Source organism: Loxodonta africana, chromosome 7 (genome assembly GCF_030014295.1).
Source record: "Loxodonta africana isolate mLoxAfr1 chromosome 7, mLoxAfr1.hap2, whole genome shotgun sequence".
NCBI lineage: Eukaryota > Metazoa > Chordata > Mammalia > Proboscidea > Elephantidae > Loxodonta > Loxodonta africana.
This window is the reverse complement of record NC_087348.1, coordinates 72,896,852-72,921,962: the sequence shown is the minus strand read 5'-3', so window position 1 is coordinate 72,921,962 and position 25,111 is coordinate 72,896,852. Positions and strand designations below refer to the sequence as shown.

At 49.1% G+C, this 25,111-nt stretch overlaps 1 protein-coding gene across 9 annotated transcripts in view; it reads left to right on the top strand.

Moving 5' to 3' along the window:
- Positions 1-25,111, top strand: part of AMPD3 (adenosine monophosphate deaminase 3) — a 58,574-nt gene that overhangs the window by 12,565 nt on the left and 20,898 nt on the right. For 6 of the 9 annotated variants that reach the window (XM_064288434.1, XM_023550853.2, XM_023550856.2 and 3 more), the window contains 7 exons: positions 9,253-9,457; positions 11,641-11,803; positions 14,787-15,006; positions 17,437-17,566; positions 22,997-23,191; positions 24,130-24,261; positions 24,810-24,973. In XM_064288434.1, coding sequence (XP_064144504.1) covers positions 9,253-9,457; positions 11,641-11,803; positions 14,787-15,006; positions 17,437-17,566; positions 22,997-23,191; positions 24,130-24,261; positions 24,810-24,973 — 1,209 coding nt within the window. Of the gene's footprint in view, positions 1-9,252; positions 9,458-9,920; positions 11,804-14,786; positions 15,007-17,436; positions 17,567-22,996; positions 23,192-24,129; positions 24,262-24,809; positions 24,974-25,111 lie in introns of those variants that run through there. The other 3 variants (XM_064288436.1, XM_064288437.1, XM_064288435.1) reach the window with 3 other exon arrangements.

Genomic DNA, 25,111 nt, shown 5'->3' with positions numbered 1-25,111 from the left:
GAAGCTCCTCTGCAAAAACTTCATTTCCTACCTATTTACTAGGTTATGGTGGCCTTGGTTTCCTTCCATCTGCCCTTCTGACTGTAAGCCTCTTGAGGACTGTGTAGCCCTCTGTGTCTCTAGGGTCCAACCCAGGACTTAGCCTCTGTTGATTAGGAGTGAATGTCTGGCAGAAGAAAGACCTCCTGCTGCCCCCACTGTCATTACAAATAGTACACCCAAGTGGCTGTAGCTCCTCAGACCACTATGCTTTGCCACTCACTTGTACGCTGTGTGATCTTGGGCAAATTAGGAAACCTCTCTGTGCCCCAGTTTCTTCCTCCTCTATAAAATGGGGTTGATAACAGTAGTTACCTTCTTGGGGTGTTGTGAGGGCTGGGGACTACCACTGCTGAGTGCTTACTGTGGGCTAAGTGCTAGGCTGTGCAGTTCACATTCATTCTTATATAATGCCCACATCAAGCTTATCAAGTTGGTGTTCTTATTATCTGGATTTTGCAAATAAGGAAACTAAGGCTCAGAGAAGTTAAACTTGCACAAAGACTCATAGTGAGTAAGTGACAGGGAAGAAACTGGAGCCCACATCCTTTGAATATAGAGCCCACACGTTAACCACAAGACTATTCCATCTCCAGTTAGGGATGGGTCTTTGGATCCTCAGTCTGTAGACACCGGAATGACACGGCACAGTGCATTTCCTGCTACGGCTCCCCAGGACATAATTGCTGCTTAACAAATAAAATGGAGGAAAGCTAGGCTTAAGTTCCTTTTCTGTCTACTGGCTTCTTTTCTGCCACAGGTCAGACGTACCAGTGCCCTCTGGGCCTGTACATCCCTGATTTTGTCCTTCACTGTCACCCCAAATATTTTATCCAAATATTACATTAACAGTTTCATGGAGGACACCCTCTCCACAGCTCCCCCTCCATCCCGCCATCCCCCTACGTTTCTGAAATATAAATGGTCATATGGGGCCTTCCTAGCAGGAGCCTACAGGCTGGGAACCAGGGGCAAGCCTGCAAACCCAGAGTCTGTAGGTTTGTGTTCAAACTAACACGAGACTGGGCTTCCAGTTACGAAAAAGCTTTCCCTTGCCCCGGCCCCTCTAAACCCGAATATTCCTGGCAAACAGAGAAGGCTTTTCTTTGCCCCAATTTTCTTTTGCTTTAAAAAAAAAAAAAAAACTCTATTCTGAGTCTAATGTAAATGCATAAGCTAGAACCATGGCAATAAAACAGCTTTTTACAAAAAGAAGAAAAACTTGGGCTGTGAGCAAGAAAGATGAACACCTAACTCCCAGGCTTGTTGTCCAGGATTACAGCCACTGTGAGAGCTGTGCTGGGCTCAGACATATCACTTCCAGGACCGGCTCTGGGGGACCAGCACTCAAAGCTGCTCAGAAAAGCACTCACTCTGCACGCCAGGCAAGATCAGGAGGCCTGTGGCCCGGTCGCCACTGGGACTCTCAGGTGGGGTCTCAAGGTCCACATAATGAAGATATTAATAGGACCTACCTTATGGGAGTTAAATGAGCTAATACACATAAAATGCTTAGCACAGTGCTTGTAGCATCATTAGGGTTGTTGTTTCTGTTGTTATTATTTCGCAGCCAACAATCAGGGAGGAAACAGAATCATTATGAAAAACAGACACAAGAATGCAAAGCACAGCAGTCTAGGGTCAGAATGCTTTTAAGATCGTGACTGGATTGCCATGTCACTGATGTCCACAATCATGACCCTGAGCTACCAAGAAAACTTGAAATTATGTTCATCATGCTCTGATTAAGAATGCAGGAATTGTGTGTATCATTAAAAAAAAGCCACACTCCTTCCCCCCCCCGCCAATTTTTTCAATTAGGTATAAATGGGGCAAAACAGTTACCTGAGAGTGGTTTGAGCAAAATAGATACACAAATAAAAACCAAACCTAACCCATTGCTGTCGAGTTGATTCTGACTCGCAGCGACCCTACAGGACAGAGTAGAACTTCCCCATAGGATTTCCAAGGCTGTGAATCTCTATGGAAGGAGATTGCCACATCTTTCTCTCAGGGAGCGGTTGATGGGTTTGAACTGCTGACCTTTTGGTTAGCAGCTGAGCACTTAACAACTGCACCACCAAGTCTTCTTATAAACTGAGCATAGCACAGCTAAAATGTTAGGAAAACCATTTTATTTTATGAAATTTCTTAAGTAGGAGTAACTGTTTTATTCAGGGCCTTTGACAAAGGAGCTTCCTTTGAACTAGTCAATTCATCTGCTTTTAAAGTTAAGAATAGAGATTACAAAAGGTGGTAAAAAGTGTACTTCATTTTGACCACTGGGGTCTGTAGGGAGGAAGGGCTGCTGGGAAGGACTGTGGAAAGGGAGGGATGGAGGTGAAGCAGGGGAGAGAAATGGAGAGGACACTCAATGGAGAGAGTGGGGGCAGCAATAGGGAGGGGGAGCTTGTGCAGAAGGCAGCATAGGGAGAGGCAGAGATGAGGCTGTGAGTGTACACCCGGTGGGCTGCAAGGCGTGTGAATAAATCCACGCGCAGCTGGTCACAGAGTGAGAGTTCTCTGTGGGCCCAGCACCGCCATACACATGTCTTAGAATGGCCACCATGCAGCTTGCGCCAGCCAGTTGTTTCCGTGTCCGCCTTTAGGGTAGGTTGGAACCTCTGGTCTCAGTCACGGAGCAGTGCTTGCTCTCCAACTACTCTCTCACCTCTGTAGGCCAGGGGTCCCAGCCTCCACATGAACCAATGCAGTGGACGGCGTAAGCAAGAAGAGCAGGTGAGCCTGCAGGAGTGGAGAATGCCTGCCCCACCTCATGGCGTTCATGTTCACATTTTGTGACTCCTGCTTTGAACCTTTAGAGGAGTAATTTTCATCTGGAGGGGCGCTGTAGGGGCTGCAGGAATCACCTGAGAGTGTGTGTGTGTGGGTGGTGTGTGTGTATGTAGTGTGAGTGGTGTGTGTGTGTAGTGTGGGTGGTGTGTGTATGGTGTGTGTATAGTGTGGGTGGGGTGTATGTGGGTGGTGTGTGTGCGGTGTGTGTGTGTGATTGGTGTGTGTGGCCTCAAACAATTCTTCCCATCCTAAAATGCCCCCCCCCCGAATGGCGCAGAAGCCTTCCCTGTCCCTGCTGCTCCACTGTCCCACCTCCAGTCTGTATTAGGTGTCTTCTCTGGGATCCGAAAATATCCAGGGCATCTCATCACACCAAACATAGCGTATGATAACACACTGTTGAACTGTCTGGGTCCATTTGTGCCATCGCACACTCAGCCCCTGGAGTCAGGGACTATATTTTATCTACCTGTTTATCCCCAGGGCCTGGCACACAGTAGCTTTTGAATGAAGTGGGGCCACACACAGGCTCACTGTATGCATTTGAGAGCCTTTGGTGAAAGGTATGCTCTGGTGTTCCTTCCTGCCTGGAAGTTCTTTTGGACTTGACTACACAGGGCAGTGGGCTTCTGAAGGCTCCTGGGAAAATGTGCATTGTTTTCTAGAAAAGCAAAGAGGGCCCTGAGGGTTCTTGAGTTTAGCTTACAAATCAGACATTATAATTAACTGGAAGGCTCTGGGCATCTGGGTCCCGGGAGCTGAAGAAGACTTGGGAGTGTGGGAGGGTGAGTGGGAGGGAGCATAGTAAATGGCAGGGTGGGACGTGCTCCCATGAGGGCAGCCAAGGGCCACAGAGCTGGCAGGGACATCATATAGGTGCTGGGAGATGCTGTGACAATGGCCCATGTGACCAGAACCATGTGACCAGAAGTGACTTGTCCTAAGGGCCAGATTCAGCAGGAAGGTCCCTATGGCCCAGGAGGAACGGCCATTTTGGGGATGACAAAGCTGCTTCCTGACCCTTTGGCCCCTCAGGCTTGGCCTGGAGCTGAGTGTCCTCCCTGACCTCTCCCTGCCAGCTCCTAGGCAGGAGGAGTGTGTTTCTGCCAGGTGTGCGTGTGTGGGCGGGGGAGGAAGAGTAGCAGGTGCCTCTGAATGCCTGTCATGTGGCAGAGGGAGCTGGCTTACTCTGGTGCCCCAAGGGCTAGCAGGAGGTGCAACATGTGGGAGTATGGACAGACAGATCTTGGCCTATGTCAGGAAGTGCTTTCTAAGAGTGTCGGCAGATCATGACTTGTTCAACTTTGTGTTTATGTGCCTGGCACTGGCCTGGCCTAGATGAGTGCTTGGTAAATGTTTATTGAATAAATGGTTAAATGCTGATGTCTTATTCAGGAATGTAGTGAGCTGTCTGTCACCAGGGGTGCTCAAGTAAAGGCTGCCTTAGCTAGAGGGTTGAGTTGGGTAGTCTTCAGCATCCTTTCCAGCCAGGAGACCTTATGTTTCCATAATTCAGATAAAGCCTATGGTGACTTCTTTTTTATTGTGCCACTTGTGGGGCTTCGGACAGCTTTGAAAGGGAAAGAGGGATGTTTGTGCAGGTATATATCCACACACACACCACATATATGCACACACAACACACACACACACGCATATACTACATATGCATATACATACCACACATCTACCCATATACCACACACATACACATACGCCACACATACATAGATATACACACACACCACACGTATGCGCACACAATGCACATATATACACACACTATATATACATATAGACACCACACATCCACACATACGCATACAGCGCACAAACATACATATATACACCCACCACATATCCACACATATAAAACCAAAAGCCTAACCTGTTGCTGTCAGGTCGCTTCCAACTCATAGTGACCCCGTAGGACAGAGTAGAACTTGATTCCAAGGCCGTAAATCTTTATGGAAGCAACTGCTGCATCTTTTTCCAGTGGAGCAATTGGTGAGTTCAAACTGCTGACCTTTCGGTTAGCAGCCGAGCACTTAACTACTGTGCTACCAGGGCTCTCTAGTGACACTATGGTGACCCTATAGGACATACATACATACACATATACACACACCACACATCTGCACATACACACACACACACACACACACTTTCCACCTTCATTGGCTGAGCCTCAGCCATATAGAATGGTTGCCAGATACGGGCCTATGGTAAGCAGAATTTCTAAAATGACCCCCGAAGATGTCCCTCCCTAATACCTGGGCCCTGTGAATATTATGAGATCTCACTCCTGTGATTGTTATTTTAAGTTGACATTAAAACAGGGAGATTAGCTGGGTGGGCCAAATGTGATCACACGAGCCTTTAAAAGCAGAGAGCTTTCTCAGGCTGATAGGAGCTGGGGAAACCAGAGAGAGTCAAAGCACCAGAATAATGTGCCACTCCTGGCTTTGAAGATGGAGGGGGCTGCGTGCCGGGATCAGAGACAGACCTGTAGGAGCTGAGAGTGACCCCTGGACAACAGCCTGCAAGGGACAATGGACCACAGTCTTAGAGCCACATGGAGCTGAACTCTGTCAGTAACCTGAATGAGCTTGGAATTCTTTCCCAGAGCCTCCACATAAGAGCTCAATGTGGCTGACATTTTATTTTGGCTTCTGGATATCCTGAAGATAGAATCCAACCAAGCCTGCCCAGACTTCTAACCTACAGAACTGTGAGCTAATAAATGGATGTTTTAACCCAGAGGTGCTCCAGAAGAAAGGCCTAGTGGTCTCCTTCTAGAAAAATCAGCCACTGAAAACCCTGTGGGGCACAGTTTTATCCTGACACACATGGGGTCACCATGAGTTGGGCTTGACTCTACTGCAAATTTTTTTTAAGGCACTAAGATCGTGGTACTTTGTTATGCAGCAATAAAAAACAAGTAGCCCTCTCCTTGGGCTTCATTTAACCTTTCTAACTTCCTGAGTAAAAGCTCAGTGGTTAGCTTCTGGTTTTTCCTTTCTCTTGGCCAAGGTGAGTGGTCCCTGAAGAGATGGCCCATCTATTGTTAAACCTATTTGTTGTGCCTACAAAGTTTGAGCCCCTGGCCCACAAGTGTTCCTATGTGACGATCTGGAGGTCACCTGAAGACCAAGGCTGTAGCCATAACATGTGTCTTTGTCTTCAAGGAGAATTCTTGAACACCTGCTGGTGGGTGCTGGCTTTTTCATGGGGGCAGAAAAATAGGGACATTCCTAGGACGATGGTAGAAGCCTGAGTGGTGCAAGCAGTTTGTGACTGACTGCTAACCGAAAGGTTGGCAGTCTGAACCTGCCCAGTGGCTCTGAAGAAGAAAGGCCTGGCAATCTACTTCCGTAAAGATCACAGCCAAGAAAACCCTGTGGAGCAATTACACTCTGTAACACATGGAGCTGTGACACACGTTGTTGCCATGAGCTGGGGGCCGACTCATGGCAGCTAACAACAGCAACAGGACAATTCTTGTGGGTTCTTGGCTCAGGTAGCCTTCCAGCTTTCTGATCATGATGGGTGCTCTTTTTTTTTTTTTTCCTCTCTTACCTTCACCTTTCCCTGTTGCTTCTCCGTGATAGGGCCAGGCCTCAGGCAGCATTGGCTGAAGCATAGAGAGGTGAGATTGGCATAGACATAAAACCAATGACGTGGAGGGCACGTGAGTGACACAGAAGCCTCATGAGACCTGGCTGAGCCTGTCAGAACGTGAGCAGAAACCCAGATTAATGGCTCTTCCTGTGGGTGTGAATGTCCAAAAATGCCAAAAGGAGAACCTCACCTTTCAAGGCAAATCTGCCTCTGAGGAATGATTGCCTGGCATGAGTTAGCGTCTTCCTCTGGGCAGGATGCTTGGCTCAGCTCCATTTAATAGATGGCAGGCCAAAAAATCCTGGGTCAGGATTCCTGAGATCAGTCTGAATTTCCAAAAGCAGCTGAGTGCATCTGTTATGCAGGGCCAGAGACAGGGCAAAGGGTAAATGAAAAGGGGCCAACTCCATCTTTAGGGTATAAACAGCCCAGTCCCTAAAGAGGTGCTAACACAGGGTGGGCGTGTAAGACCCAGAGGACCATGGCAAGTGGTGGGTGTAAAAATGGGAAGAGTGCTGTGGTTGATGAAAAATCATCAGTGGGTCTGTGAGAAGGAGACCTGGCCAAGAGCCAGGAGGAAGACAGCTGCTTGGGGTAAGCCATGAGGTTGATTTGGAGATCAGTTGACTTCTCTAGTAAGAGATCTCCAGTACGATCTTGGTGTCTGGAGAGGAGGGCTTCAGTGGGCTCTGATGGGTCACAGTTGTCATGGAGTCCTTTGTGGCGAGCGGAAGCCTTGCTTATGGTGGGATAATACCAGGCGGCTGCTGGGTCACTCTGGCACAAGGCAGTGCAAAGAGTCAGCTAGTTTCTGGCATTGGACACTGTTGAGTGGCAATGCTGGGAGCCTGGGTTCCATTTGGGGACAGAAGTCATCATGTGTGTTGATGACTTCACCTCACTGCTGGTTAATCCCCTTTCTGGGTGATCCCAGAACCTGTAGTGATGTTATTTGAAACGGTGCTATTTCATTAACGAGGGAGGTGGAGTCATCACCAACCAGCCTGGTAAACGAGCATGAACTTGTGGCATTTTATTATTATTATTTTTTATTGTGCTTTAAGAGAAAGTTTACGATTCAAGTCAGTTTTTTATACAAAATCTTATACAAACATTGTTATGTGACCTTAGTTGCTCTCCCTCTTGTGCGACAGCACACTCCTTCTCTCCGCCCTGTATTTCCCGTGTCCATTCAACCAGCTCCTGTCCCCCTCTACCTTCTCATCTTGCCTCCAGACAGGAGTTGCCCACATAATCTCACGTGTCTGCTTGAGCTAAGAAGCACACTCCTCACCAGTATCATTTTAGGTCTTATAGTCCAGTCTAATCTTTGTCTGAAAAGCTGGCTTCCAGAATGGTTTTAGTTTTGGGCTAACAGAGAGTCCGGGGACCATAACCTCTGGGGTCCCTTCAGTCTTAGACCATTAAGTCTGGTCTTTTTACTAGAATTTGAGGTCTGCATCCCACTTTTCTCCTGCTCCATCAGGGATTCTCTGTTGCGTTCCCTCTCAGGGCAGTCACGGTGGTAGCAGGGCACCACTGGTTCTTTTGGTCTCAGGCTGAAGGAGTCTCTGGCTTGTGTGGCCTTTTCTGTCTCTTATTTTCCTTGTGTCTTTGGTGTTCTTTATTCTCCTTTGCTCCAAGTGGGTTAAGATCAATGGATGCATCTTAGATGGCCACTTGCTAGCTTTTAAGACTCCAGATGGCAACTTGTGGCATTTTAAACCAACCTTGTGTTTACCTCCCCAAACAGTTAGTGAAATCATCATCTTTTGGTCCTGAGGTGACAGGACCAGAGGGACCTGAAATTGATGCTGGTCAATTCCCTCCCCATACCGGAGATTCAGATGCATGCCTGCAGCAGCAGCCAGGGTGGCAAACATCAGGCTTGAGGAGGGAGCTGCAGGGCTGGCTGGGCCGAGTAGGTGCCAGGGAGGAAGGAGGCCAGGGTCTAGTTGCCACCTTGCCTTTTGACTTTGTATAAGCTCTTTCTCATCTCTGGGCTCTTGACTTCTCTATAGAACAAGTTGATTGGCATGATCTCTTCTGGCTCCAATGCTCCAAATTTCTAACTCTGTGAAATATAGTGCGATTGTCTCTCTGTGACCCTGTTCATATTCCTTCCTGAGACTGTTCATATGTCAGGACTTAGAATTGGGTCATCTGAAGATGGAATTCCTAGGTGGTGCAAACAGTTAATGTGCTCAGCTGCTAACCAAAAGGTTGGAGGTTTTCGAGTCCACCCAGAGGCACCTTGGAAGAAAATCCTGGTAATCTACTTCCCAAAAATCAGCCATCGAAGGCCCTCTGAGCCCAGTTCTACTCTGACACACATGAGGTCTCCATGAGTTGGAATCGACTCAACTACAACTGGCTATCTGAAGATAGCATACTTTTCTCATCGTGGGGGAAGCCTGGTTCATTAGATGTCCTCCCTCCTCACCTTTCCTGCCCTCTGGTGTTATGGCCCCTGCAGTGTAGTTGTCTGCCTGTCCGTCACCTGTCTGTCTGTTTCCCAGCTGCCTGTCTTCTGTGATAGTTGACTACTGTAGTGCTCTTAGTGATCTCAGGTAGGGGTATCTGGAGGGCTGGTCTCGATCTCATCCCAAGAGACGTGTGTAAGATGAAAGCATAAATGTTTGGAAACTTCTTAATGGCAGGGGCAGCACCAGTGATTCATCATAGCAAAATTATCCCACCATGTACATAAAATTATCCTGCTCTTTATCATTGCTCAGAGAACCCAGAGCAATTAGCTATTGATGTCTTCCATTTTTCCTTGTCCTTGGTTTTTAGAAAGAAAAGTTTCAAGATGATTCGGTCCCAGTCTCTGTCTCTGCAAATGCCAACGCAGCAAGATTGGAAGGGCCCTCCAGCAACCAGTCCCACCTTGTCTCCCGTCACCCCTGTGGTCTCTGGAGCTACTTTCCAGCTCACGCCAGCACTCTATACCATGCCAGAGTTCCAGCGGGTCACCATCAGTGGGGATTACTGTGCTGGGGTAAGGTGTCTCCCCCTCCCCACTGGCTCCTCTGGGGATCTCTGTGGGTGTTGTGTGTGCCTTGTATGCACAGACCACGGGCCCCTCAGATCATTAAGGTCATGCCCACCCCTGAAGCCTGGCCCAGTCTGGTGGGTGTCTGGAAGGTGGCAGGGAGGAAGCACAGGAGTCTAGATAGAAGGAGGGCCCTGGCGGAGGTTGTGGGGTATGGGTGTGTTGGGGGAGCTGCCCATTCCTGGGAGGAGGGCCTAGGGCTGCAGACTGACACACTGGCTGTGATCTGTAAGCTCTATGCATTCTCTAGGCCCAGAATGCTGTCCTTTGTCCCTATAGTTCATAGAGAAAGGTGCCAGCCTGGACACTTCAGTGCTCCCAAATATTTAATGGTTCAAAGTCATGGTTTGCACGAAGTCAGTTATTACTGATTCAGCTTTTTTTTTTTTTTTTTTTTTACCTACTGAAGTTCAGAAATACAGGCTAGAATCCTCTCCCCACCTCCCAACCAGGGAAAGAGGGTAGGTAGAGTTTTAGCTGTATCTATGATGATTTATTTATTCCAAACATATAGAAGTACTGAGCGGGGAAAGAAGGAGTCATTGCTCTGGGGACACTGAGCTAAGGGTGTTAAGGGTGATGGAATTTTGAAAACTGATAGTGGTAATTGTTGCGAATACAAATGTAATTAACGTCACTGAATTATACATGTAAAAAATGTTGAAATGACCAATGTTTTGTTATACACACACACACTTGCTACAATAAAAAAGGTACAAAACAATTATGAAAAGTATTGATATTATTAAATCTGGAAGGTAGGTATATGGGCATCTATTATATTATCTTCAGCGGTGGTCTATATGTTGAAAATATTTCAAAACTAAAAATGATTTTCTCTCTCTCTTTTTTTTTAATAAAAACAGGAGAGGAACCTTCCAGGCCCTTTCCCTCCCTGCTCTGTGCTCTTCCCTCGGCTGTATCACTTGTCCCCTGTTATGACTGTCTGTTTACCTACTGTCTCCCCAAGCACACTCAGATTTCTGAGAGACTCATCCTTCCCAAATAGATTAAGATGAATGAGATCATGGGATGGTGGGAATTTGTCTCATGCACCTTTGACTATGAGGCAGCTGTGGGAAAGCGATAAGTCCATAGGTCTTGGGGAATCAAGCAGCTCAGAGTCTGAATTTTGACTCTGCGACTTCCTGGCAAGTTATTTATACTCTATGGGTCTCAGTTTCCCCATTTGTGAAGTGGGTTACAGTGAGAACAAAAATGAAATCTATGGAAAGGGCCTGGCAGATAACCCATGTCAGTAAGTGTTTGTTGACTGGATGACCTGGGGTGATTATCCAGATTTAATCGGAAGCAGGGGGTTGGCAAAGCAGCAGGCTGAGCATGCAGAAGTTTTTCTTTTTAAATTTCACATCTGAAGAACTCACGTATTTTCTCAACTGAAAACGATGGTATTCGTCCTCTTCAGAGGATAGAATTCTGGCTTTGTCTTTTCATGTGTCAGGTACAACAGCAGGTATGTGGTTTAATTGGCAGCACAAGTGTGCAGGCTGGAGTCCCTGCCTGCTCCAAGCTGCCCTAACTTTCTTCCTGTGTTGGGGTCCCAGAGATCACTCCCCAGATGTGCTGGGAGGATTCACAGGACTCAGCGTATAGTTTTACTCACGGGTATTATTTATTACAGTGAAAATCAGTGAAGGGAAAGGGGTGAGGTTCAGAAGAAACCAGGGATATATTTTAAAAAGTCCTCACCAATGGAATCACACAGGATGTACTCAATTCCTCCAGCATCGAATTGTGACAATACGTGTGAGTTGTTGTCTGCCAGGGATACTCATTAAAGACTCAACACCTGGGTTTTTATTGGGGACTGGTCATGTGAAAAAAAAAAAAAAATTTTTTTTTTTTTTGGTCATGTAGGCACCCTCTGCCCAGCACCTACCAAAATTTTAGACTATCAGAAGGAAAGCAGGTGCTCAACAAAAACTATATTGTTTGTACAAACAGTTTAGGCACAGCGAGCCTGTCTTATCAGTTAGGAATGGTGGGAAGCCTCCTGAAATCCAAGTTCCCAGATGCCTGGCAAGGGTCCACCTTGCAACAGGCCTTTCTAAGGGGAGCAAGCTCAGACTTGCATGGTTAACTGTTTTCTGCACACCTCCCTCCTGCAGATCACCGTAGAGGACTACGAGCAGGCCGCCAAAAGCCTGGCCAAGGCCCTGATGATCCGGGAAAAGTATGCACGGCTTGCCTACCACCGCTTCCCACGGACCACAGCCCAGTACCTGGGTCATCGGCAAGCTGACACTGCCTCTCCAGAAGAGGGCCTCCCAGGTATGGTGCTGTGGTTGGAGGTGGAGTCCCAAATGTAGGTAGGCATGACCCAAGAGTTGGTGAGGACTCTTTGCTGGCTGGATGCGTTTCCCCCAGATGGTGTTTTAAAGGCAGGATGCTGGTATTGACTTCCCCTACACTCATGTTTGTTGGTTTCCCCAGGGATTGGCTTGTTGTGCACTGTTTGCCTAGTTTTATATAGAGCTGAGCTGTAGAAGTTAAGAGAGAAAGAGGTGAAAGATAGTCTCTGATCTTAGGGAATCTACCAGGCAGACAAAATAATCTCATGTGGAACATTAATACAGCACAATCAGACAGTGAAGGCTGAATTGGTGGTGGGGTGGGTTGGGGGGTAGGTCAAAAGGCATGTTCCAGGAACAGAGAAGGCTCTGAAGTAAAACATACCTGCATTAAGATCTTGGCTCTGCCACTTTCTTGGGACCTTATGCAAGATATTTCTCCAAACCTCAGTTTCTCAATCTGTAAAGTAGGACTACTAATAATATCTATTCCTTGGGCTGGATGTGGAGCCCTGGTGGTACAGTGGTTAAGCACTCAGCTGCTAATCAAAAGGTTGGTTTGAACCCATCAGCTGCTCCATGGGAGATAGTTGTGGCAGTTTGCTTCCTTAAAGATTAAAAATCCTATGGTGCAGATCTACTCTGTCCTATAGGGTTGCTATCAGCTGGAATCGACTCTACAGCAGTGGGTTTGGTTTGGTGGGCCTGTTGAGGCCATTAGATGACAGAATGCATGTGAAGCTCTTAGTGCAGTTCTGGCATTTAGGGGGTGTTCAGTACATGGTAGCAGCTTTTGTGCTGTGGGGCTCAGGGAAGGGGAGATCAGAAGGGCAGGGATGGTTTCCTGGCAGAGTCTATTTGGCCTGTGAAGGACCTAGGAGCCGTAGAGGCTGTAGGGTAAGTAATATAATGAAGGAAACAGGAAACCTTGCTCTTGAAAGTTGGTGATAAGGGGACGATGGGGGGCTGGCAGTCTGTGCCAATGCCTGGGCCCCTGGCTGTGCCTGGGTATATTTGGGTAATGCCAAGTTGTCCTCTTATCTCCAGCTTCCTTAAGCTCCAGGGCCTGGACTTTGAACATCTGTTACTACCTGGGGCTCTGGGCAAGTCTCAGCCCTTCTCGCCCCATTTGCCTATCTATCTGAGGGAAGCTGATCCCACCACCCCTTGCTTTGGCAATGACAGAGAGGAATGACTGCCAAATACTCTTCATACAAAACAGGATATCTGGGATCCTGGGCAGGAGTATGGTGAGGTGGAGCAACCTCCAGGAGTTCAGATTGAGGCTTCCCTCAGGCCTTTGTAAGCCTGCCTGCTTCTCACAGGCTGTCCTACGTGACCACTGGCACACTCAAGGGACTACTGAGTTGGCCTGTGGCCGTGCCTTCTGGGGAGACATCAGTGCCCAGTTCTGTGCTGCTTCAGCCCCAATGTGACTCCTCATATCTGCTCTTGTGGGCAGTCTGTTCTGAGCACTGATGAAGGACGCCCAGGCAGGTCATCCTCCTTGGTTGCTTCCTTCGATGAGAATCCCAGGGTTTCTTCCACCCCGGGCTGGCAGCTCAGCAGCTCAGCAGCTGGATCCTGTGTGGGATTGGCTGATCTGCAGAGAATTGAAGCCCCCAGTTCTGTTACCATTTAGCAACAACTCATTCCTTGGCCAGAGACAGAACTTATCAAGAAAACTTATTATGATAGTAATAAGAGTAAACCAGAAACCCATTGCCATCAAGTTAATTCCGACTCATAGCAGCACTATATAGGACACGGTGGAACTGCCCCACAGGGTTTCCAAGGCTATAAATCTTTACGGGAGCAGAGTGTCACATCTTTCTCCCTCGGAGTGGTTGGTGGGTTTGAATTGCCAACCTTTTGATTAGCAGCCGAGTACTTAACCACTGCACCATGAGAGCTTGTTGTAATGAGAAAAATTTATGTGTCAGGCCTTTCTGTTTTCAAAGCATTTTCTTGCACACGAATTACACCTGTCACACAAGCCCTGTAAAACCCAAACCAAACCTGCTGCCGTTGAGTCAATTCTGACTCATAGTGACCCTATAGGACAGAGTAGAACTGCCCCACAGAGTTTCTAAGGAGCGCCCAGTGGATTTGAACGGCTGACATTTTGGCTAGCAGCTGTAGCACTTAACCACTACTCCACCAGGGTTTCCACAAGCCCTGTAAGGCACGGATATTATCTTTGGATGAGGACACAGGATCAGAGAGGTAGTGCGGTTGGCTCAAAGTCTCATAGCTGGGAAATAGCAGAGATGTTTCCTGTCTCCTGTGGGCTAACTCAGCTGCACCTGTAGGGAGCAGACTGCTCTGTCATTGGCATGCCCTGCTCTGCAGGAGAGATGTCCCCTATTTCGTGCCCACCCAGAGACTGGAGGAAGGTGGCTTCTCATCTCACCCCTTGGCTGTCCCAGGAAGCCCGTTGGCTGTCCCAGGCTTAGGAAGATGTAGGAGGACAGGGACAATTATTCCCACTGGGCAGTCCCAGGTGCTGTCTGTTCTCTTACTGGGAGAAGACACAGCTGCCCTTTCTAACATCCCTGAGGGCACTGGAAACTGAAACCCATTTCAATTCCATTAAAAAAAAGAAAAAAATTATTGAAGTGCCAGCCATGTGCCAGGGACTAGTCTAGTGCCAGGGGCTGTTGTAGACAGTGGGGATACAGCAGGGAACAAAACAACCCCAAGTCTCTGTCCTCAGGGAGCATCTGTTTGAGTAGGGAAGACATGAAATGCACAAGATGAATAAGGAAAATTATTTTACAGAGCATTTAGCACTAAGGAGAAGAAGTAAAGCCTGGAAGGGTGATATGGAATGTTGGTCTGTGGGGGGTGGTTGAGTTTTAGAGAGGGTGGCCAGGACAGGCCTCGCCGAGAATGTGACTTTTGAGCCCATGTGAGCTCAGGAGGTCAGGGGCACTTTGTCATCACTCAATCCTGTTTTGCAGACTTCCACCCTCCCCCGAAGCCCAAAGAAGACCCTTACCGCCTGGATGATCCACCTCCCAATCTGGGCTACTTGGTCCACATGCAGGCGGGCATCTTCTTCGTGTATGATAACGAGAAGATGCTGGAGCGCCAGGAGCCCCACAGCCTGCCCTACCCCGACCTGGAGACCTACACGGTGGACATGAGCCACGTCCTGGCTCTCATCACTGATGGCCCCACGTAAGCCAGCTCCTCCGAGTCCCCCTCTCTTTGCATGGGTGCTAGTCTTTCGAAGAGGCTGACAAGGCCAAATAGATACCCCTCTGCTCCAGGCTTTCCTGCACTTAAACCATCCCAGAAAATGTGGCTTTTCCATTCCCTGGGGCTTTGTGGATTTCTGCAACAATTTCCCTTCACTGTCTCTCCCTGCTGCTCCTGGGTAGCTTGCTATTTTTCAGCAACTGCTATCTTTCAGCACGGGGAAGAGTGGGCAGGACAGATGAGCTGGCATCTTTTTAGAGCTGGTACTATCTGTCTGTTTTGTACATGTAAGCATGGAGCTTGTGTTTGCTAGTGGCTCCTGTGCACTTTAAAATGGCAGTCACTCTCTCCCCAGGCAGGATGGCAGCCTTGCTGAGAGTTACCAGCCCAGGGAAATACTATAGATCGTGGAGGCGTGATGAAGACTGTTGCTTCATGTATTGGGTTTCCCATGTTTCTAGAGGGGAGAGTGGCAGGGAGACTGCATACTTTGTGCCATGACTTCCATGCTGCTTCATGAGTTTGGCTTCAGATAGCCTGGTAGGCAGTTGTCTTCCTGAATTTGGCCCCTCTCTTTCTTGGTGAGCACTGAAGTTAGTCAGCAATAGAGATTCAGTGTGCCCTGAGCCTGAGAGCCTCACAGCAGCTCTGCTGGGAGTGCCCCAGCAGATGTGAGGGTTCATGGGGAGGGAGAGGTGCCTCTGAGTGGTGCAGTGGTTAATGTGTCAGCTGCTGTCTGAAAGGTTGGCAGTTTGAAGTGCCTCGGAAGAAGGGCCTGGCGATCTACTTCTGAAAAATCAACCACTGAGCACTCTATGGAGCACAGTTCTACTCTGACACACGTGGGGTCGCCAGGAGTAGGAACTGACTCCCACAGCAACTGGCAACCGGGGGAGGGAGAGGGTGCCGGTTGTGGCTAAGGAACTTCTCTCTTGCTCCTGCCTTTTGAGTTTAGCTTGGAATGGATGCAGTTCCAGTCTCCAAGGGAGGCAGGGTGGGATCTGAGGTGAACTGGGCATCTGGTCCTCACTGATTGCAGGGCAGAACTAAGACCTAGTAGAATAGGCCAGTTCCCAGGAGGCACTCAGCCAAGGTGAGGAGATTTTAGGAAAAGCCTTGGGAGGGAGGGGAAGATGGAGGGAACTGGCCATTTCAGGAGGTGTTTGAACAGTGGCTATCTTGCCTGGGAGGTTGTTGAGGGGAGTTCTGCCTGGGAAGAGACTGGTGAAATGACCGTTAAAGTCTCTGGGGCTTGTCTTAGCAGACAGGTGATTGCGCTGTTGACAGGGTCAGCAGCCGCTTTTTGTAAAAGTCCAGGTGATTGAATGTGAGGAGAGCAGCTGTTTGTCTGAGGGCACAGGGAAGAGGGAGGGGATGAAATATGGCTGAAGAGTCCCCGTGGTGTGGGTGTGGGGTTGTGGCGGGCACCTGGGAAGCTGGCCACAAGCAGTGAGCACCCCCAACCCCAGGGTCTTTGTCAGCTGAGGAAACCCCTCCCTGCCCTTGAGATCCTGTGAATCTGGGGCCATGGGTCCTTACAGAGAGTTCCGTCCTAATAACACACGTCCCCGCATTCTTAATCTGCCTGTGATGCAAAATATCCTCCTCTTATCCAAGTTGAGAGGTCCTCGGGTCTTGGGATTTGGGGTGTGGCCATTTGTCAGGAGGGGGGTACCCCTTCACTCCAAGGTCGGCAGGTCACGCCTTATAGTGTGACCTATTACTGACCTGGCAGAGGTTAAACTCTTTTCAAGGAATTAAAGGTGGTCTGGGGTAGATAGGATCCCTGGGCGGTGCAAATGTTAATGTGCTCGGCTACTAATCAAAAGGTTGGAGGTTTGAATTTACCCAGAGGCTCCTCCAGAGAAAAGCCTGGAGATCTGCTTCTGAAAAATCAGCCACTGAAAACCCTGTGGATCACAGTTCTCCTCTGACACGGATGAGGTCACTCTGAGTTGGAATTGACTCAGCAACTGGTTGTTTTTGAGGATAGGTGGGAGGAAAGAAGGGAGGAAGAAGGGAGACTTACTGAGCGTTCGTTATGCCCAGAGTAGGCCCTTTCACACACTTAAACCAGTTTAACCCTCACTTCATTTTTTTTTTCACCCTTGGGCACTACTATCTCCATGTGTATGCATGAGAAGCCTACGCACATAAAGCTAGAAGTGGAATAACCTGTATCAGGTTCCAAAGTCTGCTCTTACTGCCCCATATTTTGACGTATTACTCACCGGGTTAAAGAATTGTCTGAGTCTGTAGAAAGCTAGAAACCTCCTCACCCCTCCCTGGCACCCATCCTGCCGGAGCCCTGGTCCTTCCACCACAGGGTCTGTCTGGAGGTCTCCAAACTGGAGAGCTTGATAGTAACTTCTCCTCACCTGTGGTTTCTCCCCCTCCCGTAACCTGCAGGAAAACATATTGTCACCGGCGACTGAACTTTTTGGAATCCAAGTTCAGCCTTCACGAGATGTTAAATGAAATGTCCGAATTCAAAGAGTTGAAGAGTAACCCCCACCGAGACTTCTATAACGTGAGAAAGGTGCGTTAGCGGGCCAGTGTTCAAAATCAGGACCCTTCTCAGCCTCTGGGATGCCCTGAGCCCCTCGTGAAGCTAGTCCTTGGTGATAAGACCCAGACCCCTGGCTGAAGGTGGTATCATGTGCAGAAGGAAGACTGGAGAGATGCATTCCTTTGTCTTAGGCAATGGCTCACACAGTGCTTGGTATCACTCTACGTGGAAACATTTGTCCATGTTGTGTATTTGTTATTATGTTCCCTCTTCTTTGGTAAATAGAGGGTGGCTTGTTAATTGGTCATGAAAGTTGAAGCCAGGCTACTCTTAAAGTAGTGGACATATTTTAAATTCATCACGGAGAGGAAAAGCTTTAAGACCATTTTGAACTTGGTGCTAGTGGTTTAGCTTCCTTTAGGATCTGATGTGTTCATATCTCTTGGCCTGGGCTCATTGCACCCTCAGTCTGCAGGGACAGATGTGTGTGTTAAATGAATGTGGCCTCTGGCTCTTCCATTAACTTAATATATAGCCAGGCTATCATGTGCCAGGATCAGTGATAAGCACGGGGCGTTTTGTGGTGAACATGAATGAGTTCCTGTCTGCAAGAAGTTCCTAGTCTATTACTATTAGCGTGGTAAGTGTTGTGACACAGTGCCTTCCAAGAGGCCAGACTGAGCTGACTTGAAGAGCGAGTAGGAGTCACCCAGGCAGAGGTGGGGTAGGGGTATGGAAGCGATGGCATTCTAGGCAGAGGGAACAGCATATGCCAATATCAGGAAGGAGAGAGTAGGGTTGGTGGTTCTTTGTCTGCAAGCAGAGCTGCGTGGCTGGAGCTCAGGATGGGAGAGGGAGGGAGCGTAGTGGTGGGATGTGGCAGAGTGAGGCTCTAGAGGTGTGTGTAGGTTCGGGGTCATGCAGGAGCCCACAGGTTTCTCAGAGAAGCAGGGGGTTTGGCTGGGGTATGTAGTGAGCTGGGGAGAAGATGATAGGGGAATGGTGGGGATTAGGTTTTGTCTGGAGCTGAGTCACCATGAGATTGTCATTAGGGGCCTCTGTCCCAGCTCAGTTTCAGGGACCTCCTGAGGACCAACAGTCCCTTGGGTTAGCTTTTGATAAGGGAATGTGGGCCAAAGGAGGATGTGGCCCCTCTGGGAAAGTGCAGCTCAGGCCTCCCTGGCCTTCTGGCTGGGAGCACTCAGTAACCTAAAAGGAAGCCACCTTCAGGGACCGTCACATCTGTTGAGCACCATGGAGCCCGGAATGGACTCCCACTTGGATGGGATCAAGAGATTTAAGAAATGAGAGTTTGGTTTTAGTTCATGGACTACAAGAGACCTGGGAAAGTGTCCTGGGAGTTTCCAGGTAGATACCACCTACCTGAACAGCCTGGAATTTTAACCTCCAAACACCATTTGTTCCTTCTTTGTGAGCCTTAGTTAGGTGTTTGTTCAATCAGGTGGGTACCTCAGTCACTATGTAATCTCCTCTCAGCCCTGCCCAGAATGCACCCTACATGCCCAGCACGTGCCCAAATGGGCGTCCAAGGAAAGTCCTCTCCCAGCCTTGTGCAGCCCTGCCCCTTCATATTAAGACATGTGACTGACTGCTTCCTACCACCTGGGGAGGAGCTGTCCTCAATTCCTACACTGACTCTGACTCCCATGCATCTGTTTGCTTCTGAGGTGGGACCCAACGGGTGTGCCTGGACCCACCATCTGCTCTCTGGCCAGGATGTAGCAGAGAATCCTAACATGGGATTCTGATGCCTCTTGATGCCAGTCCTTGGGGTTCCTTGTTACTCTGAGAGTAAATATACTTTCTGCACAGAGAGGGCCTTGTGCCTGTGCTGTGACCTTAGTGACCTCCATCAGTCCGTAAACATGGCCCTGGATCTGCTCTGAGCCAGTCCTGTGTCTGCCTCTCCTGGGTAAGGATGAGGCCTGCCTGCTGCCTGCTGGCTGCCTTACTTACCCTCAAAGCCTGTACTGTGGTGGGGAAACTGGCTTCCTAAAATCCAGGATGCACTGGAAGGGCTGCCTCCATATGTCCAAGGTGGCTGCCTGTGTCATTGGGGCAGGCCAGTGCTGTGCTCTGAGGGCAGGAGGTGTGGCATGGCCATGCGCCTGTGTGATTGGTATTTGTTGAATCATTTTCATCATCATAGCAGGTGATGGGTTATGACACCTTGAGGCCCACCAGCAGGACTAACCAACGGGACACTTGTTTTCTGCTCAGAGCTAAGAAAAAGGGGCTGGGTGTGTTTGCTGCTCGGCGCTTGGGTAGGGTTAGACGTTTTCCACTTTGCTTTAAGTCCTGTCAGGGATAACAAATAGGTTTCATCTCCTGTGCCAAACCTGATCTGTTGGGAGTGGCTACCTGAGCGCCTGCTGAAGCTTAGTGAAAAGAGCACTTAGTGATGTCTGTCATGGGTATGGAGATGGTCACTGTTGGCTTAGGTGCCAGGCATTGGCGCCTCTGTTTGGAAACTCTGCTGTTTGTTTAGATTTTGATCTTAGATGAGAGCAGGGAATTAACTTGAATCTTCTGGTGATTTGAAAACATTGACATCCAATGACAGCCTCTTTTACTTGTTCCTAAAATAGTCACCTTTGAGGTTGTTCTGGACTTCGGATTGGATGCTTCCTGGATTGTCTACTGGTTTTGTTCTTTACCTTGTGACTCATGGGGATTAGGACATGCCGAACCCCTGTGGTGTTTCACTGGTGAGCTGGAAGACACAACAAGGCCCAAAATGTACTGAGTCATGCTGAGGTACTTGAGCTAAGGTGTCCAGCTGAACTAAGCCAGGCTGACCTTCTCTTGGGTGTCCCTCATAAGTTCAGCCCTGTACCTGAGGTGCCTGAGCCTTGGGTGCTTGGGTGATGTTTTAGTTTTTGTTGCTTTGAGTTGTTTCATTAATCTGAGGTCCAGTGGTCTGAGAAGAGTGATAGGATAAATGGTAGGAAGAGCCCTGATGAGTGAATGATGTGGCTGATGACACGGGCTGTAGATCAGATATCTGGTTTGGCATGACTTGGAGATGCCCGGCCAGCCACAAACAGCAGTCCCTGGCTTGTGGTCAGCTTGCCTCCTCACCCCAGCCCTGACAGAGTGCCCAGTTGGCCAAAGCAGTAACTCCAGAGTACAATCTGGTGGCTGTCAGTACCTTGGCCTGCGAGCCTACTGTCACCCTCACCAGGGTCCTCGTTTAGGCCCCTTAGGCTCGTGGGAGGGAAGTTAAATGCTCACTTCAAGTCATCTCTCAGCTTAGCCAGGGCTCCATTTCTCCAGGGCTAGTGGCGGAAAGGAGTGCGTGGCACACTCCAACAACAGAAAGAGGTCCTGTGAGTGAAGCACAGTGAAAAAGTGGAAAGTGGGGACAAGGGGTACGGGGAGAAGGGTAGGGGCCAGTCATTTCAGCAGAGCCCTCATCTTAAGATTAATAAAGAGTAGGATAGTGGTTAAGAACTTGGCTGCTAACCAAAATGTTGGCGGTTCAAATCCACCAGCTGCTCCTTGGAAATCTTATGGGGCAGTTCTACTCTGTCCTAGAGAGTCGTTATGAGTCGGAATTGACTCGACAGCAATGGGTTTTATTTAGTAACACAATAAAGTTATATCACAAAAAAATTCATCCTAGCTTCTGTGTGTGGAGAATGGATTGGATCAGAGCAAGAGAAAAATGTGGCAAGACCAGTTAGGAGGTCATTGTGATAATTCAGGACTGAGGGCTAAAGGTTTAGCCTCTTGTGGTGGCAGTGAGGTTGGGGAGCACTGTATGGATCTGAGATCTATTTGGAAGGTACAGTTGATGGGACTGACTGAATGCTGGGGAACGGAAGAGGGGAAGGCCAAGGATGACTCCCAGATTTCCAGCTTGAACAGTTGGGTGCAGGACACACCATTTCCTGGGATGTGGAAACCTGGAAGACTATCAGGTTTGGGCTGGGGCCAGAGATGGAGAGTCAACTTTTGATATATTAAACTTGAGGTGCCTTTGGATTATCCAAGTGGAGATGTCAAGTAGGTAGTTGTATGCATAATTCTGGAGCTTTTGGCTGGTGATATAAATTTAGAAGTTGTTGGCAAGGGTAACTAAAGGCCTGCAAATGGATCAAATCACCTCTGGAGACAGTGCATAGTGAGAGGACAAGAGGACCCAGGACCAGGCCTGAAGACATTTCAGTATTGAGAGGTCTAGTATTCAGCATGAGTCTTCTGAAGAGTCTGAAAAGGAGAGGTCAGAAAGGCAAGCGGAAAACCAAGGCAACTTTGTGTCATAGGAACATGCAAGAGATAGAAGACCTGTGAAATTCCACAAGGTATTTTGAGACCCTGTTGAGCTCCTTTTTGGTGCCTTTTGCAAGGAAACTGCCTTTCCATGGAGTCTGGGGAGAAGTCCAAGCTCTCTTTGCATCCTGCTTTTAGGATTTGCTCTAAGATCTTTGGCCTTGGACCCCACGTCCTGGCTTGGGGTCAGTGGAGCTACTGCTTTTTGGGTTTGGGTGCCCTGAGGTTTGGATGGGTGTAACCATCCAAGCCAAGGAAGTATGTGGTGGTGGCTGGTCTCTGATGCCTTTCATGCTCATTCACCCCTGCTTGGTGGTTTGCCTTAGGAATGCTCTGGGCATTCCAAGAGAGGTCAACGGGAAGAGTGGGATTTTGTGGAGCATTTGCTGGGCCCTCAGGGTTATACGAAGATGTGGGTATTGTTGAAACTATTGCAACCTACCACGCATATTCATTTGTTCCTTCATCTATCTATTCATTCAACTAATACTTTGTATCAGGCTCTGGGGAGGGCACTAGAGACTTAGGTACATTGGACATGGTTCCTGTCCTTGAGCTCCCAGCCTAGTGAGGGAGTAGACAGAAGAATGTTAGAGTGAATGAGGAGGACATATATAGGAATGGGACTGTCTGTGCTAGGCTTCCACGTCATGCAAGGGAAAGAGTTATCGGTTGTGTTTGAGGGATCAGGATTGGCTTCCAAGTGAAGGAAGTCGTAGGGAATTTCCAGGTGGATGAGATTCGTGGGGAGGAACAAGGCATTCGGGGCAGAGGAAGTACATGGGCAAAATGACATGGTATACAGTAGTGTGGTGCTTTGAGCACCTGTAAGTAGCTTTTAGTGACAGGAGCATAGAATCAGGAAGGCTAAGGAGCTTGGGCTTTATCTTGAGGATGATGAGGGCCACTGAAGATCTGTTAATAGGGGAGTGACCTATTAAATTTACATTTTAAAAAGACCTCTTGATGCCACAAGGCTAGAGGGAGGGAGACCAGTTGGAAAGCCTAGAGGAGAAATGGGAAGGGGTTCAGGCATTGGTGGAGGCTGCCTCCGTGGCCCTTAAGGTGCTGAGGCTCCATGGTTCCATAGTGGGGTTTGGGCATCTTGACTTTGTTGCTGGAGGCGGTGGCCCAGCTCATTGGCCAGTGGGCGCTGTGTTCCAGGTGGACACACACATCCACGCAGCTGCCTGTATGAACCAGAAGCACTTGCTGCGCTTCATCAAGCACACGTACCAGACGGAGCCTGACAGGACTGTGGCCGAGAAGCGGGGCAGGAAGATCACCCTGCGGCAGGTGTTTGACGGCCTGCACATGGACCCTTACGACCTCACTGTGGACTCACTGGACGTCCATGCGGTATGTGCACTCCTGTCCAGGGCCTCAAGCAGAAAGCAGCCCTTGCTGGGATCTTAGTCCTCTGCAATGCGGCCATGATTGTCCTTGGAGTGAGCCTGGCTTTGTAAGTGGCTCTTTCTAGCCTTGGAGCTTGTGAGAGGTGATATGGCCCAAGAGAATAACTGGGCTGGGGAGTAGCCATGGAGCAGGGGAAAAGAGCTTGTGACTAGGAGTCAGATAGATTCAAGTCCTAATCCTATATCTGCCCTTAGGCAACTCACCTAAGCTTTTATTTCCTTGCCTATGAAATGATGAGGACTTCCTTAGTGGTGCAAAAGGCTAACACCCTTGGCTGCTAACCAAAAGTTTGGTGGTTTGAATCCACCCAGAGGCCCCTTGGAAGAAAGGCCTGGTGATCTACTTCCCAAAAATCAGCCATTGAAGACCCTACAGAGGGCACAGTTCTACTCTAACACACACAGGGTCTCCATGAGTTAGTCAATTTGACAGCAACTGTTGTGTTTTTCTTTTTTTTATATATATATATATAAAATGATGAGTTCCATGGGCCTCATTGACCTTACAAAGTTATTAAAACACTGAATGAGGTAATGTGGGGAAAGTGCTTGACAAAATCTAATTAGTAACAGGAAACACTATTACTGAGTGCTAAATGACCTGGTTCAGTATTGTCTGCTCACTAGCCGGCCATTCTCCCAGCACAGTGCCTTGGAGCCTGAGGCCCCTTAAGCTGCCTTCACAGAAGAAGGGCTCTGTGGCTGACCAGGGGGAGGATACGTGGTCCTGGCCATGAGGAATTCCCGACTTCCTGCAAGAAATGACATAGAAGACATCTTTATGGTGGCCCACTGGTGTCTGTTAAGGCCTGGAGAGGGGGATGTGCATGGTGAGTACAGAACAATGTGTTGATCTGGCTGGTGGTGGTCTCCTCCCTCCAGGGCCGGCAGACATTCCATCGCTTTGACAAATTCAACTCCAAGTACAACCCCATGGGGGCCAGTGAGCTGCGCGACCTGTATTTGAAAACTGAAAACTACCTGGGAGGAGAATACTTTGCTCGGATGGTCAAGGTGAGTGAGCCTCTTGCCTTTCTGAGCACTCTCCAGTGGGCAGGGGTAGGAGGCTGGCATACCTGTCAGCACCTGCCTTTAGAGGCTGGGGCCCTGCATGGCCTTCTGTCTCCTCGCTGGAGCATTCCTCACCCACCACCCAGCTCAGATGTGGGCTGAGGTGCCCAGGCTCCCAATGCTCTGGCTACGGCTGCCCTGCTGTATGCCGTGTGTTGCTGGGAAGAAGAAAGGGAGGAACTCACACCCAGCAGAGCTCACAGCATCCAAGCTCGCTGCCTGTCTCTGTTTGCAGCCTGAACTTGGATGGGCGCAGGGTAGCTCAGCGTGGAGATGCTTTCTGATGCCTGGCCTGGCTCTGCAGTGTGACTGGGTGTAGATCCAAGGCCTTCTTCCTTGGGAAGGTGCCTCTACTGAGGCCAAGCAAGTGCTCACACGGCAGCACTGGGAGCTTCCCACCCAGAAGCAGCAGCTGGTGGCACAGACCTGGGGGTGGGTCTCCCATACAGCAGGGATGGTCTTGGGCTGACCCAGGCTCTTCTTGGTGCCAGGAGGTGGCCCGGGAGCTGGAGGAGAGCAAGTACCAGTACTCAGAGCCGCGGCTGTCCATCTATGGCCGCAGTCCTGAGGAGTGGCCCAACCTGGCCCGCTGGTTCATCCAGCACAAGGTCTACTCGCCCAACATGCGCTGGATCATCCAGGTGCCCAGGATCTAGTAAGTGAGGCGGCCCCACTGGCTGCCCTCTGTCCTCTGGGGACACCAGCCTGTCCAGCATGGGCACTGAGTCTACACTAGTGAGGGTGGGTCCTGTTCTGTTAACAGCTTAGGCCTCTTCTCCCCAGGGATTTTCTC